This window comes from Rhipicephalus sanguineus, chromosome 2, assembly GCF_013339695.2.
Source record: "Rhipicephalus sanguineus isolate Rsan-2018 chromosome 2, BIME_Rsan_1.4, whole genome shotgun sequence".
In the NCBI taxonomy this organism is placed as follows: domain Eukaryota; kingdom Metazoa; phylum Arthropoda; class Arachnida; order Ixodida; family Ixodidae; genus Rhipicephalus; species Rhipicephalus sanguineus.
Window position 1 is genome coordinate 231,746,585 of NC_051177.1, and position 17,097 is coordinate 231,763,681.

General features: G+C 53.1%; 1 protein-coding gene across 1 annotated transcript in view; it reads right to left on the reverse strand.

The window, feature by feature from the left end:
- Positions 1–15,455: 15,455 nt before the first annotated feature.
- The window catches only part of LOC119384162 (acid phosphatase type 7-like), a 515,431-nt gene continuing 513,789 nt past the window's right edge, over positions 15,456–17,097 (reverse strand). The window contains 1 exon segment of the mRNA XM_037652450.2: positions 15,456–15,641. Coding sequence (XP_037508378.1) covers positions 15,564–15,641 — 78 coding nt within the window. The 3' untranslated portion in view covers positions 15,456–15,563.

The following is a 17,097-nucleotide window of genomic DNA, read 5'->3' on the forward strand; positions in this document are numbered from 1 at the left end:
CGTAGCCACCGACTACCTCACCCGCTACGCCAAGACAAGGGCCCTGCCCAGAGGTAGTGTAGCCGAGGTAGCGAAGTTCTTCGTTGCGAACATCGTCCTGCGTCATGGCGCCCCATAGGTCCTCATCACCGACAGAGGTACGGCGTTTACTGCTAAGCTAACTCTGGCAATATTGAGATACAGCCAAACAAGCTACCGTCGGACCACAGCGAACCACCCACAGACCAATGGCCTCCGCGAGCGGCTAAACAAGACCATCGCCGACATGCTGGCCATGTATGTCGACGTCGAACACAATACGTGGGATGCTATCCTTCCGTATGTAACCTTCACTTAAAACACGGCCATGCAAGAAACGACGCAAATGACGCCGTGCAAGCTGGTCTACGGAAGGAGCCCGACAACGACGCTCGACGCAATGCTACCAACCGCCACCGACGAAGACGATCTCGACGTAGCCGCTTATTTGCAACGCGCCGAAGAAGCTCGACAGCTCGCCCGCCTCTGCATAAGAACCAGCAGAGGGCCGACAGCCGTCACTATAATCTTCGACAAACCAGGTGACTGTATTTGGGTCTGGACGCCGATACGCCGACGTGGGCTCAGCGAAAAACTTCTTCGACGATACTTCGGGCCATACAAGGTGCTTCGACGCCTCGGCTTTCTTGACTACGGGGTCATCCCTGACGGCATTACGAACTCCCAGCGACGCCACGCACGACCTGAAGTCGTCGATGTCGTGCGCTTTAAGCCGTTTTTTGCGCGTTAGCGAACCAGGGGACTCTGCTTTTTCCTTTGTTATTGAAATTTTTGCACTTGTTGTTTTCCCTTCCATGTTCTGTCACAAGCATTGGGACGATGCTTTTTCCGAAGGGGGGCAATGCCACGCCCGCTTCTTGTTTTGTTTTGATGTATTCGGGCTTGACCAGCAATGACGGTTAGCAACGCTCGGCGCTGACCGCGTGGCAGTGTTCGAGAAGCTTCGCGATTGTAGAAGATCACTTCTATTAAGATTGCGCAAGCCCGAACAGCCTAGATTATTCCAGAGCTTGCGCGACCACGAGTGATAAGACTGGAAAGTTCGATGCGCGATGTAAAAAAGACGGCGCGTCACAGCCATGAGCAGTTTATCGACGGCTGACGCTCTGTTCGTCGCCATCAGTGTACAGTGTGTATTCCTGTAGTTGGACTTTCCGTTTTCCGTCCACAAGTTCGGCCAAATAAAGAGTTTCATCTTCGACACGCCGACTGCTCCCTTCGTCGACGTCACGACCACGTGACAATATTCTAAATTACTCGGAGCTTGCCAGCACGCTAACTGACAGTCTCCGAAAACATGAATCGGAAGTGGTCACTTGGAGCACCGAGAGGGAGGACGCTGTCTAAAAATTGAACACAGCTTTGTCTTCGCGGCCTGCGCTTGTCGCGCCAGACATTGGCTGAGAACTTGTTCTCCGATGTGATGCTAGCAACCGACGTCTAGGTGTCGTTCTTGCCCAACTTGACGAAGGAGGCGAGGAGATTCCCGTGCTTTATCTCAGTAAGAAGCTGACTCGACGAGAAGAAGCTTTCAGCGCCTCCGACAAAGAATGTTTGTGCATTGTGTGGACCATTCAAAGCTAGGATGCTATACTCAAGGCACAAAATTCACATTCGAGACTGACCATTGTCCTCTTTCATGGCTGACGCAAATGTCGAGTAAAAACGGGAAGCTGCTCAGATGCAGCCTCACGTTGCAGGAATACAACTTCGAGGTCAAGTACAGAAAAGGGAACCAGAATAAGGATGCCGATGGAGTGAGTCGCTGATTTTAGGAGTCAATCACAGATTTATTGTTGTTGCTGTCTTTCTTAAACGTGTTCGTATCGCTGACTAAGCTGGAAATTGAGATAACGGCATATAATTTGTCTATTCGAGAGCTCACCACAACTGGAGAGAGAGAGAGAGAGGGAGCATTTGTAAAGCCATGGAGGAGTTATAGTGTCAGGTGGGCGTGTCGCTCGCGCACGCCGAGCAGAGTGTTTGTGTTTGTGTTCTGTATCCTAGGAACAAGGTCAGGGGTGACGCCAGTGCTGGCGCCACAAACGGCCGAGTGTCTTTGGTTATCACTCCGAAAAGCAACCCCGACGCTTTGCGCGACCTGACAGCTGGCCACCCTTAGGTCGGATCTTCCGGCGGCGGAGGAGTCTGTTGTGCTCCGCTCCGAAGGACTAAGTCGAGACGGGCGCGCTGGCGCCTCAATGGCGGGCGTCCCAATGGCGGGCGTCCAGGTGGAGGGTGACTAATGGGACTCGCAGCTCTATGGAAAGTGGTTTTTCTGGGAGCTGTCCCTGGCGTCCATGAGAAACCTCGCGGAAGGCCACTGGACTAGTCAACTTTCCAAAACGCAGTGCAGGTGTTCTTCGACGCGAGGGGAGAGCCCTGTCTCGAGCGTGATGACAGAACCTGCTCTGACTCATTGACCCCTCTGGCGACCCCTTCCTTTTCTGAATCGACCGGAACGGGCAGAGTAGAGAACAGCGGGAGGACGAGACAGAAGACGGACAGCAGAGGCCCGAGAATGCGGGTTCCCGAACTGCTGGGCCGATTGAAGCTTTCTCAATGTTTATAAATCATTTTTCTTAAGTTATTACCTCGAAGCCATAACTTGACCAGCAATGCCTAATCTTCGTGAACGCACCAGAACTCACGCATAACGCTACAGGGTCATGGTAGATATTGCGGCGCTCCACACATTGTCGCGCCCTCGACGGCGCATGTCCGAAGATGGTTCAACGGGTTCGATCAGGTAGTTTACAGGGGATGTGCGTTCGACGACACGGCAGGGATCTGCTATTTGGGCAGTATTAAAAAGAGGCTAGTTGTAGTGCTAGGGATAGAGAGCCATACGAGCGCTCTCGGGAGGAACGTGGGCGCAGAAGTGGTAGTGTTACCGCGAACGCTCGTTTGCCGCTCTTCGTCATGTGTAGTAAAGGTCTTGGCAAGCTCGTGACACTCTTCAGCAAGTCTGGCTCTGGCAGAAATAATCGCACACTCAGGTTGATCCGGCTTGTATGGAAGAATTGTATTGATTGTGTGCGACGGGTGCCTACAGTACAATAAGAAAAAGGGTAAGAACCAGTAGTGCTGATAGGTGGTGTAGCGAGTAGAGAGAGACGTGAAGGCGGCCGACGTGGCCGTGCCGAAGTCTCGCCACTTTATTCGAAGGCCCTGGTACAAGCAGAGCGGCAGCGGCTGCCGGCGTCCAGCCTCCAGGAGCGTGAGCTCGTTCTACTCTCGCGCCTCGAGCTCTCTGAGCATTAGCTGCGCGAGAGGCACGGCGCGTAAGTGGTAAAATGGTGATGATGATCGTGAGCGGTGATGAAGATGCCGCTACAGATTACTCCCCCCCGCAGAAATGAAGCCGAAATGAAAAAATATGGGGGCGTATATACAAGGCTGGTGACGCGAGACAGAATGTCCGTGGGCAGTCCAGGTCGTCAACGGTCAAGGACTATCGGGAACCCTTGGGTCTCTGGCGGGCGGCTCTGGGAGAAGCGTAGAGGGCGGGGAACTAGGCGAAAGTACGCTGGTGTCGTGCCCAGGCGGATCCCACGACGACATGAAGGGGCCTTTCGGTAGCGGACCGGTTGGCGCAAGTGAGCGCGGCTGGCAGATGGAGTTGAGGGCGGGTGCACAAGGGCCGGTGCGGGCGATGTGCGCGAAACAGTGCGAAATGGCGCACTGAAGCCACGACGAGCAACCATCGGCGAGTAGCTGCTGCGATGGGTCTTTCCTGTGCGGGCCCAGCGTTGACGCGGATGTCGGTGGCGGCGCAACGCCGACCTCAGCTTTGCATTGCGGCGGACGTGCTGGCACGGGTATACAAGTCGACGGACGCGGGAACGTCGTGATTGCAGAACCATGCCACGCGCAATGCGAGTAGGGATTGGGTGTACGACAGGTGGTAGGTAAGCGCGTCGGGCAGCGGTAGAAGACGCTCTCGCCGTGTCGAAGGGCATGCCTGCATTCAAGGTACACCGCTGCTGGTTCGCGTCCCCCGTTAAGAACTCCGGAGGAGGGATGTCATGGAACACCGCAGGCGGACGCTCTGCCAGAGGTTCCGACAGCGCGCATGTGCCCGCTCCTGTGCCCAGCACACGGGGTCTGGTGTGTAGGTCGGCGTGTTGGATGTCTGCCTTTGCGGCAGGCGTGGCATGTGCGGGCTGGTCTGCCATCGGCGAACCAGGCAATTCGTCCTCAGACGCTTCCGTCATCGTAGCAGCGTCTCGCAAGTTCGGCCGGTGTTGGTTCGGTGCTCGAACTTCAGCTGCGGTGGACTGCGAGGTCAATGCTGGTCGCTGCTGGCAAGACGCACATAGTGTCGAGGTTGTTGAAACGTGGTGATGGTCGATGGACGAGGACGGCGAATCCGCCACAATGGGGGAGCGAATAGCGGACGGTGCGATGTCCGTGTCCGACTCCAGGGCGTGCTGCAAGGTAGCGGTCGTGGAGTCAGATGGCTCCGAGGTGTCGCGAGCCGTCGATGTCGGAGAAGACGCGCGGATGGCGGGCATGCCTGATGGACCGTCGGCCGAGGGTGGCGAAGGAATGCACCTCGTGGCGGACTGGTCGAAGGCAGCAGCAACGTTCGGAACCTCGTCGGGTGGGTGGTCGGGCGCAGGAACTGCTGCGCTAGTGGCCGGACGAGAGCGAGAAAGAGACTTGGCCGGGGAAGGTAGCTCGCCGTCATGGGAGGGCTGCGGGCCGGGTGGTACCGCTCGCGTTGGCGGAGGGGAAACCCGGAACTCACGGGTCCCTGGTAGCGGGCGGTACCTCTCGCCATAGCGAGCCAGCACCGCAGCGCAGAGGTCGTCGTATGGCTGCGGGCTGGATGACGACGCGGCGGACAGATGACGCAGCTCAGCTGGGAGGGCGTCAAGCAGGATGTCGTGCATCAGTGGCTGTGCGGTGATGCCGTTCACCGCGAGGCAGGCGTCGAGCTGCCAGAACCACGCTCGTGGGTAGGCCGGGTGAAACGGCGGAACTGGAGGGCAGAGTCGCGGAAGCATGGCAGCGGGCCGCTCGGCGAAGGACGTGATTTTCCGGGTCACCAATTGTAGCGAGTAGAGAGAGACGTGAAGGCGGCCGACGTGGCCGTGCCGAAGTCTCGCCACTTTATTCGAAGGCCCTGGTACAAGCAGAGCGGCAGCGGCTGCCGGCGTCCAGCCTCCAGGAGCGTGAGCTCGTTCTACTCTCGCGCCTCGAGCTCTCTGAGCATTAGCTGCGCGAGAGGCACGGCGCGTAAGTGGTAAAATGGTGATGATGATCGTGAGCGGTGATGATGCCGCTACAGTGGTATTGTAGGCGTAGGTGACGAAGGGCAGAATGGCATCCCAATTGGTGTGATCGGCGGCGACGTACATGAAGAGCATGTCGCCGAGCGTACGGTTGAAGTGTTCGGTGAGGCCATTCGTCTGCGGGTCGTAAGTAGTAGTTTTGTGGCGAACAACGTCGCACTCTTTGAGAATGGCTTCGACAATTTCCGACAAGACGACACGTCCTCGATCGCTGAGAAGTTCCTGGGGTGGACCGCGACGCAGGATGAAGTGGTGTAGCAGGAAGGAGGCAACATCACGCGCTGTAGCCTCTGGGAGGGCGGCAGTTCCAGCGTATCGCGTGAGCTGGTCTACAGCGACGATGGCCCAGCGGTTACGAGCCGACATTTTTTACATTTCATTTTTACATTTCTTTATTTGTTTCCATTGTAAACATCGTTACACAATGGCAAGGGCTAAGATAAAAGCTGCTATAGGAAGCTTGAGAAGCTCTTAGCCCCCGGTGCTATATGGTGGCAGCAGGTGGCGGAAATGGCATAGGTGACGTGATTGAATAAACCAGGATTGCATCTACAGTGAACATCAATTTCACAATCAAGTAGGGAATTACAAAGTAATGTAAGGTGCACAGCTATTAGTAGAGGTAAGGAGGGAATAGATTATCGTACAATGTGATTTGACAACATCGTAACACGATTCTTACAGTATACACTTCTTACAGGTTGGGGTAACTTTGAACAACAGGAAAAATGTTCTACAAAAAATGTCCGACATTTCAACAGAAGTGCTCAACAAACATGTTCAACAAGTGTTCAGCAAAAAATGTCCAACAAAAAAGAAATCTATGAAAGTGATCGCATCAGCGATACTAGTTGAGACCGTGTTATGTTTGAGGTTAGAAATTCAGCATTTTCAAGTGCATTCAGCAATCTCGGTAATCTATTTTTTATCATTTGTAGCCCATAATTTGTTCTTGATATTGGTACAAACCATAGTTCACCGTAACGGGTGGTATAGCTAGTTGTATTTTAATGTAGACAGGCTATTTCGTTGAATACGCTATTTTCCAAGTTCTTATTGGAGTGCCATACGAGAAGCAGGAAACGATTGTATAAAGAATAGATAGTGGGCATGTTGTACTGCATGAAGAGGTGCTCAGTGTGATGTTCGTATGATACATTTGCTATAATACGTATTATCTTCTTCTGTAATAGATGTATTTTTTAAGGTTACTTTCAGTTGTGGTGCCCCACACGAGGTGTGCATAGTTGATGTGAGTTGCAAATAGTGAGTGAAAGATTAATGGTTTTACAGATGTGGGTAGAAGATATATATTCCTATTAAGCATTCCTGTGATACGGCTAAGTTTTTTTGTAACAAGGTCGATGTGTTTATCCCAGTTTAATGTGCTGGAAAACTATGGTCCTAATACTTTTATTTCATTAACTATTTCTATGTTTCTGTTGTTCATCACCAGGGTGTGAATGTGTGGAATTTTTGTTCCTTTGGCGTGAAAAATTACCGCTTTAGTTTTATCACAATTTATTTTCAGATGATTTTTTTGCTGGCCAAGTCACCATGTTCCGGAGAAACTCATCGGCGCTCTTCATTAGTGTAGTGTAACATGGAGATTAGGACAACATCATTTATATATAAATTGAAGGGCATGGGACCTAGGATACCACCTTGAGGAACACCTGTTTTTATATTACCAGCTGATGACTTAAAGTTATTTGTTTGTGCATATTGCCGTCTTAGATGTAAATAGGACTTAATGAACTGTAATGGAATACCCCTGATGCCGTAGGTCGCGAGCTTTCCTAATAATATATCGCGGTTGATATGATCGAAGGCCTGAGTGTAGTCAACAAATATACCTATTGTTAGCTGCTTTTTTTCAAAGTTACTCAGTATGTGATCTTTCTGATCTAGAAGTGCTAATTGCGTGGACTTGTTTTTTTGAAATCCATAGTGAGCTTTCGTGGTAATACGATGTTTTTCACAAAATGATGACATTTGAGCTAAAATGATTTTTTCGAGACCTATGGAAAAATGCGGTAAAATTGATATAGGGCGATAGTTTTGAATGTTGAGCCTGTCAGCCTTTTTATATATTGGTGTGACTTTGGTAGTCTTCATTATCGATGGGAAGATACCTGCAATAATAGCTGTGTTATAGATGCGTACTAGAACAGGCGCTATGTCATGAATAACATGTTTAATTGGACGGATCTGTAGGCCATCTGAATCGCAGGTTTTAGAATTTTTCATTGCCATGAGTACTGTGCAGATCTCATCAACGTTAGTTGGGTGAAAAAATATTGTATTTGCGATTGAGGACAAAGAGGGGTTGGTTCCAGGGCTCATGCGCGGTTGTGTTTCTCTGTTAAGGAAGTAATCGTTAAACGCGTTCACCATGTCAGTACCGGATAATAAGTGGCTGTCTACATTATTTTTTCTATAGGTTCTGCTGTTTGGGTACGCTCCATGGTATTATTAAGGTTCCTCCAGACATTCTTCGAGTTTTCTTCACAAAATGAAAAGAATTCCAGAAAGTAGTTATCTCTCGTTTTTCTTATTTCCTTGTTTAATCTATTCCTGTACACCTTGAATTCCTTAAGGTCTGCAAGATCACGGGTTTTGATGAACTCAGCATGCAATTTTTCGCGTTTCTTAATTTTCTTCAACAGCTCTCTCGTTATCCATGGTTTGCGGAATGAGTTCGGCTTAAATTGTTTTTTGTGAAATGTTTCTGATATGCTACAAGTAACTTCTCAGTGAAGGTATTATATGCTCTTATTAGGGGAAGTGACCCTACAGATCGATGCCAACGCACCCTAACGGCCGGTCACGGCAAGGTAGAGGTTGCAGACCTGCCGGCGACAGGTCCGCTTAAGTTTGAGGCGCTGAGAATTGATGCAGGAGCGAGCGAACTTCTGCACGTAGCGGTACATCCCTCGCCAAAAGTACCATTGGCGAATATAGTGGTAAGTTTTCGATACCCCAGAATGCACACACTGCGGATCGCAGTGGAACGACTCGCATATGTCAGAACCCAGACTGCAGGGTATTACTGGTAGCCACTGGCAGCCGTCGCCGTTGTAATGGCGTCGGTAGAAAAGTTCGTCGCGAACAGCGAAATGGTGCGCTTCACGAAGCAACGCGCGAGTGAATGGTGTCGCCGATGGATCAGTCAGCAAGTGTGTCAGCGAGGCAATCCATTGATTTTCGCGCTGTTCGTTAGCGATGGTGTGAATGTCGATGGAAGGAACGGCAAGGTGAGACACTGAGTGGTGGACATTGTCGTCAGGCAAGGGAGAGCGCGACAGGGCGTCGGCGTCAGCATGGTGGCTTGCGTTGCTGTACAGCCCGCGGATGTCGTAGTCTTGCAGGCGAAGTACCCAACGGACGAGATGGCCTGAGGGATCCTTCAATGACGACATCCAGCACAGTGCATGATGGTCGGTGAACATCAAATGGGCGACCATACAAATAAGCTCGGAACTTCGTAAGGGCCCAGATGATTGCCAGGAATTCTATCTCCTTGATGGTGGAATTGGTCTCGGCTTTAGTAAGTGTACGATTTGGATATGCCACGACATATTTAGGGAACCCTGGTTTGCGCAGCACACGGAAAACGCCGAGGCGAACACTGCTGGCGTCCATGTGTACCTCTGTAGGGGTCTTAATGGCGTAGTATGGGAGGAGACGTCAGCAAAACACGGAGCTTTGCGATGGCGTCGTCGCACTCTGACGACCACGAATTGATGGGCCCGTTGCTGCCCAGGAGCTTCGTCAGCGGCGTTATGGTAACCGCGAAGCTTCGTATGAAGCGCCGAAGGTTGGAGCATAGTCCTACGATACTGCGCAGATCTTTGACGGGCGTAGGCCTGGAGAACTCTGTCACGGCCCGAAGCTTGGCTGGATCGGGAAGAATTCCATTCTTGGACACGACATAGCCTAGTATTGTCATCTGCCGTGCTGCAAATTCTTTAGATTAGTTGCAGACCGGCGTTGCTCAAACGCGTCAAAACATTTCGCTTGCGTTGACAATGCGTGGAGAAATCTGGAGCGAAAACGACGACGTCGTCGAGGTAGCACAAGCACGTGCGCCATTTCAGGTTGCGCAGATCGCTTTCCATCATGCGCTCAAAGGTCACGGGTGCATTACACCACCCCAACGGCACGACGTTGAATTTGTACAAGCCGTCGGGCGTGACAAACTCTGTCTTCGGTCGAGCGTCATCAGCTATGGGTACTTGTCGGTACCCTCAGCGCAAATCGAGCGATGAAAAGAATTTTGCTCCTTGCAGGCTGTCAATGGTGTCGTCTATTCGAGGTAGGGGATAAACGTCCTTACGGCTGATCTTATTCAGTCATCGGTAGTTCTCAGACAACCGCACAGCGCCGTCCTTCGCAATTAGAACGACAGGAGACCTATGCCTTTTCTCGGGCCTGTGAGGCATTTGCTAAATAAATAAGTAAATATATAGATAAATATAATCTTGTTATTTTTGTTTGCACAAAGTGTGTGTACTGCCACTGCGTGACGCTAAACTGTTGAACAGGTCGGGAAGCCTAGTCAAGCTCTGATGATCGTTTTCTTCCCATGTTCTCTGCTCCGTGAAGTGGTAAATAAATGAAATAAAAAACTCGACCGACCATGCATCCTTCTGTGGGATGCCGTGTCGATGGAAGGACGCATCCCAACATAAAACGTAATGACTGTTTATTAACGAAGTAGCAGCAGCGGGGTGAGCATACCGACGCTGCGCTCGGGCGGTTAGCGAAGGAATGATGATATCCGGGCTTGGCAGCTTAGGTTTATAGCCACCGTCGGTGACGTAAGCCTCCGGTGACGCTGCGGTGGCGCTGCCTCTTATCGGAGGCGTGGTGCAGCATGCAGCCGTGTCAGGCCGGGCTAGCTAGTGACGAGGCGGAGGTTGCGCCGGTTTGTGCGCAGTGTGTCGCCACGTCACCCCCCCCCCCCCCCCCGCGGAGTGCAGAGCCCTCAGAGTCTGTAGAAATCCGGGAGGCGTACCAGATGTCCAGAGCGTGTCGTGAAAGGAGCGGGCTGCGACGTCGGAGGCTGTGGATAGATGCCTGTCGATGGAGTGGCGCTGCCCGGTTCGTTCGCAGCGATGTATGCGAGCATGAGCCGGTCAATTGAGACGCGGACGTCGTTCCCGTTTAGGCGCAGCGTGATGTTTTTGTCGTCGCGATGGACGATCAGGTAGGGTCCGCTGTAGGGTGGCTGGGAAGGCCTGCGGACGGTGTCGTCGCGCAGGAAAGAGTGCGTGCACGATGCTAGCTCCCTGAACACGAAAGCTGTAGGCTTGCTGTGGTGGGCTGCAGCTGACGGGCGTAAGGCGGCGATGGTGCGTCGGAGCCGGGCGACGAAGTCGGTGGGATCTGACGCCGTAGTGCTGCATGGCAGTGCAGCGAGAAATTCACCTGGGAGACGGAGTGGTGCCCCGTAGAGGAGCTGTGCTGGTGTAGCGTGGACGTCCAGCTTGAATGTGGCGCGAAGACCGAGGATGACGGCTGGGATGGCCTCGAGCCAGGTTGAGTCCGGGTGGCACATAATGGCTGCTTTGAACTGTCAGTGGAAACGCTCGATCATTCCGTTGGCACAGACTGGTGGTCCTCAAGCGTTCAAAACCGATGGTCAGCCCGAGGAACCTGAAAAGGTGCGACTCGAACTGTCGTCCTTGGTCGGTGGTTACGCGGCGGGGCGCGCCGAAACGAGCAATCCAGCCGGTGAAGAAGGCCGAGGCGACGTCTCCCGCGGTGATCCCCTCGAGGGGCCATGACTCGGGCCATCGAGTATACCTGTCGATGGCGGTGAGGCAGTAGCGATAGGGTCCGGCCGGGGGAAAGGGTCCTATGACGTCGAGGTGGACGTGCTCAAACCGACCGGAGGGCAGAGAGAATGTTACGAGTGGTGACGTGACGTGCCTGGTGACTTTAGCCCGTTGGCATTGAATGCAAGAGCGCGCCCAGGTGCGACAATCCCGCTGCATGGAGGGCCAGACATAGCGGTCAGCCACGAGGCGTGTAGAGGCGCCTATGCCGGGATGGCTGAGGTGGTGGAGCTGGTTGAAAAGACCAAGGCGATGGCACAGGGGCACATAGGGCCTGCTTCGTCGTGTTGACATGTCGCAACAGATTGTGGTTGTCGACCCTGGAATGGGGACTTGTTGCAGCTGTAGTGAGGACCTGCCCTGGAGAAGTTCCTGCATTTCGGCGTCCCTAGTCTGAGCCTCGGCGAGGACGGCCGCTGTTATCTGCACAGAGCTTATGGCTGCTACACGTGAAAGCGCGTCGGCGACCACGTTGTCTTTCCCGCTGACATGTTGGATGTCGGTGGTATCTGTGCAATGAACGAAAGTTGGTTCTGCTGTACAGGCGGGAGTTTGTCGCGACGTTGAGAGAAGGCGTAGGTAAGGGGCTTATGGTCTGTATAGATGGTGCAGTTCTGTGCTTCGAGAATATGGCGAAAGTGTTGCAGTGCTTCGTATATCGCAAGAAGTTCTCTGTAGTAGGCTGGTAAATTTGTCGGGGCGGTAGTCGTGGTTTCGTCAGTGGAACTGGCGGTTGAAGGGGTCGTTTTCTGAGCTGCGAGTTTCTTGGAGAAGAACGCCAAGGGATGCCATGTGTTGTCCACGCGTTGCATGAGGGCGGCGCCGACGGCGAAGCTAGATGCGTCCGTGAAGAGTCTCAAGGGAGCGTCTGGCACGGGATGGGTGAGGAGCGTGGCGGTGCAGAGCGCGGCTTTGCATTCTTCGAAAGTTTTCGTTAACGTCAGTGTCCACGTAACGGGTTGGTTTCCTCGTAGCCCAGCCAAAGCATCATGGAGGGGAGCCTGGTTGTCGGCTGCGTGTGGCAAGAAACGCCTGTAGAAGTTCAGCATGCCAAGGAAACGGCGAAGGTCTTTAGCGTTGGTGGGTCGAGGGTAACTTTGCAGGTCCGAGATCAGTTCGGCCAAGGGCCGAGTTCCGTCAAATGAAACTTCGTGGCCGAGGAAGTGGATGACGGAAGCGCCTAGCGTACGTTTTTGCGTATTGACGAGTAGACAGTGGTCATCGAGGCGTTGGAACAGCAGACGGAGGTGGCTGTGGTGCTCTTCGGCGTCGCGGGAGAATACCAGTATGTTGTCAAGGTAAACGAAGCAGAAGTCGAGGCCACGGACGACTTCGTCGATGAAGCGCTGAAAGGTTTGTCCAGCGTTCCTCAGGCCGAAGCTCATGAAGGGAAACTCGAACAGGCCAAAGGGAGTGTGATTGCGGTTTTCGGGACGTCATCCGGATTGGCGGGTATCTGTGTGTAGGTCTTCACCAAGTCTAGTACGGAGAACACGTGGCAGCCATGAATGCGATGGGCGAAGTTCTGTATGTGGGTGACGGGGTAACTGTCCGGGATGGTGCGTGCGTTGAGGGCACGGTAGTCCCCACAGGGCCGCCAGCCTTCGGTCTTCTTTGGAACAAGGTGAAGTGGCGAGGCCCATGGACTGTCAGAGCGGCGGGCGATTCCTTCGCGGAGCATGGCCTCGAACTCTGCTTTGGCTATGCGCATGCGGTCCGGGGCGAGGCGACGGACGCGGCAGAAAGCCGGGGGGCCTGAAGTGGTCCGGATGTAGTGCATGGTGGCGTGATGCACTTTGCGTGGTAGTCCGCTGGGGCGCGTCAATCCGGAAATTCGGCGAGGATGGCGTGGTATGGCGAGTGCTGTCAACACTGAGTACCTTGATGCTTGGCTGTTGGGCGGTCGTTCGCTGGCCTGGTGTGGAATGTCCCGTTGTTGCGTCGATGAGGAGGTCGTTGCGGCAGTCCGGACGGAGGTTGTAGTGGGCCAGAAAGTCTGAGCCGATGATTGGCTCGGCGATGTCGGCGATGACAAAGTTCCAGTGAAGGTCACGGCGTAAGTTTCTGAGCTGGATGTGCAGGCGGAGGCAGCCGTACGTCTTGATTGTGGAGCGGTTTGCCGCGCTGAGCTCGAAAGACGTAGGCGCACGAGGACCTTGAAGATGGGATCGCGGGTAGCAGCAAATGTCGGAACCGCTGTCGACAAGGAACCGCTGCTTCATTATTTGGTCAGTGACGAAGATGCGACGGCCTCTGGGTTGGCAGCTTGCGGCCGTCTCTACGAGCCGCCGTTGGCGTTTTCCGCATGCCCAGCGGAACAGGGTGGTCGACATTGCCGGGCGCTGTCCCCGAAGCTTCGGTGGTAGTAACTCGGGCGGCCGTTGTTATCGGGTTGCCGCGACGAATGGTGTTACGGTCGCGGCTTTGAGAGTGGCGGCGCTGGTGCATCGGAAGACCTTCACCCAGGCGTTGTTGAATGAAGGTGAGCTGCCGGTCGATGTCGTTTATACGGCGTGCAAGTTCGGTGGTGTTCAGCGGTGCGGCGACAGCCTGGATGGTGGGCGACAACTGCGGCAAGGAGACCTCGATGACACAATCAGCGACCTCGCCAAGTTGGTCGAGAGGTAGCGTCAGCTAAGCCCGCAAAATTTCCTGAACGTGCAGTGGAAGTCGTTGGAGCCAGAGTGATCGCAGGAAAGATTCCTGGACTTCCATGTTACCCGCGAGAGCACGCATGTGGCGGAGTAACTGCGACGGTTTGCGCTCGGCAAATTCTGCGGACTGAAGTTGTCGCACTTTCTGTTCTTCCGAGAGTGACAGCCGGCGGATGAGTTCGGTCTTGAGGTATTAGTACAGGTTGGCCGTTGATGGGTTGGCGATGATATCCCGGACCTCGTTGGCGTAGCGGGCGTCCAGGTGGGCGACGACGTACTCGTAGCGAGTCCGGTCTTGTGTGATGCGCACCAGGGAGAACTGAGCCTCGACTTGGGCGAACCATACCTCGGGCGAGTCCGCCCAAAATGGCGGAAGCTTGAGAGTGACACGCCAGACGTCCAGGTCGGCAGCGGCCGCAGTGATAGCAGCATCTGCGTTCACAGCGACCGTTGGAACGGAGCTTTGGGGGGCGTAGTCCACAAAGAGGCTGTGCGGAATCCCCGGTCGAATGCGGTCCGTTTTGCTTGCGCTGCTGCTGTTCCTCAAGTTGTTGTTGAATTTGTCCCACTTGCTGCCGAAGAGCGGCAAGGGCTTCCGGGTCGGCCATAGTGGTGCGCTTTGTTCGGTTTCCGGGTCACCAGATGTGGGATGCCGTGTCGATGGAAGGACGCATCCCAACATTAAACGTAACAACTGTTTATTAACGAAGTAGCAGCAGCGGGGTGAGCATACCGACGCTGCGCTCGGTCGGGTAGCGAAGAAATGATGATATCCGGGCTTGGCAGCTGGGGTTTATAGCCACCGTCGGTGACGTAAGCTTCCGGTGACGCTGCGGTGGCGCTGTCCCTTATCGGAGGCGTGGTGCAGCATGCAGCCGTGTCACGCCGGGCTAGCTAGTGACGAGGCGGAGGTTGCGCCGGTTTGTGCGCAGTGTGTCGCCACACTTCCACAGGGAAGGTGGCAAAAGAATTGTTATCATCATCAAATTTTGCGGTGGCTCGTTTAATTCTTGTGGGCTGAATACAAAGACCTTTGAAAGAAAGCCTTAAATAAAACATTGCGTTCATGGGGTAATCGCAACTTCTACGTGAGAATATGTGTTCTATTTCTCGAGAGTCGTCGCTCCTGCGGCTAAGTTGCACATATTCAAGTGACAACTATAGGCGAAAGCCGTAGATGCCTCATAAAACGCGAGAAGTGAACACGAGTGCTGCAGAAAATCACAGTCATGTGATGACGTCACCCCATGACAGCACCATGACGTCACAGGTCGCCGAAATTTGTGAGTTCATCGTGACGTCCCTATGCGCCACATGACGTCTTCGCATGACATCGTCAAAGGTGAGCCGGTCACCGGGGGACTGCTAAACCATGCGAGCTGCAGAAGGCTTGAAATTCTCTTGTGAAAGCAGTGCGCAACCATGTTGGGTGCGGAAAGCTCTCACGCGGGACTGAGAAGAAGTTGGCCTTCCAGTCGTCTTAGGCAAAGTCCTAAGGGACTGTGTGAGATTTTCCTTAGAGGAGCACTTGTGAGCCAGAAATTTTGCACGTCTAGTATTGCGAGGTCATCCAGCATTCGTGCATTATAATCAGGCTAAGGAGCATAGACACTCAGGAAACGAGGTTCCATAATCGTTTATTCTTTGGCTGGTTGAAAAAAAATATTGAGGCGTCTTCGTGCTATGCTTTATTTGCGAGCCGTGACCACAGCAAACAAGATGGGACTTCAGTTCTTGGCCCTGCGACTGGGGTAGGCGCCATGGGTTTCCTTGATGAGTGTGATTTCGTCCAAAAGCTGAAGTCCCTGGAAGAGCGTACAATATAAATAAATTCAAGTTCATCTCCGCGTCGTCATTATGGCAATGTGCAGGCTGCAGTAGCAAGGCACAGGTTACGGGCCGTTCGCACAGTTTCTTGAGTTGTCCGTGTTTTCATGCGTCGTACTATGAGCATAGCGGGTATAAAATCTGTGCTAAAGCAACTTCACCAGCTGCCACTACTTGCTATAAGCTGCGCATCATCTAACAAATCAACCACAGGATATGAAACGTGACGTATGAACCACAACACTATACCAAAGTTAATACAAGATGCACAATTAACGAAACAGAGTATTTATTGATCGAACATCATAACGTAGAAGGAAAAATGAGGCATGTAGCATGAAGTTGATACAATGGAATTGCAGCAAAGGTTCTGGGTAAAAATCAAATGTCACATCGAGCGGGTGAATAAATGTCTATGCAACTCTGGAAACGAAGAAAAATATTAGGGGCTTATTCACAAAACTTCGCATAGTAAACAGAAGTGTTACACTTCGCTCCTTGTTGTAGACTCTTGTTTATGGTAAAAAAATTACACCATCTCCCGCTAAAGGGGACCATGAGGCGATGCGAAGCCGGAGCACTTGCACGATCGCGTTCCGTTGGCGTTCGTTGGGCATGCTACCGACCTCGCGTCGTGGAACGCGAAGAGGGACGCTAGGCGCGTCGTATCTTCCATCTAGCCTGGCCGTTAATTCACACAGGGCGAGCGGGGAACGCGGTCGACAGGCGGGCGAGAGGGGGGCAGCGTAGGAGAGGAGAGAGAAGGGGAGGGGACGCGCATGCGCTCGAGCTCATCGCGGCGTTGCGCAGGAGAGAATTTCGGCATGTCTAGCCCGCGTTTCAGAGGAAGAGTGGAAAGGGGGAGGGGAGAGGGGGAGGGGAGAAGGAAAGTTGAGAGGGAAAGTGGAGAGGGGGGAGAGGGAAAGTGGAGATGGGAAGGGGAGAGGGTGAGTGGAGAGGAGGTGTGTGGAGAGGGTATGCGCATGCGCAGTAAGGGTGGTCACGCCGCACACCACCACCACCGGATTGAGCTCGGCCTTAAGATACTTCGCATCTAATAAGCACCTTGTCATTTCCCACACCAGCAGCTTATGCTAAAATTGCGTGCAACGCGCAAAGTTAGGTTCCGCTATCCGTGCGCATGTTTACTTAGTTTCTTGAAAATAAATCTCATTAGCAGCACATTTATATGCGAAAGCGCAACAGTATAATTCTAGTGGAACGTCTGGTGATGAGGCGGTCTGGTAGTGGACAACATTACGTAGTCTTGCGCTGCAGCAGGCACAAACAGAAAGTTTGATTGCTTCGTCTATGACAGCTGATACATGTATGTAAGTCTGCTGGACGTGACACTACTCTTGTTTATCTTTTTCTGCAACAGTGAGCGGGCAGATTTTGTGGGAGAGGTTGTTCCAAAAATGAGAAGTATACTAC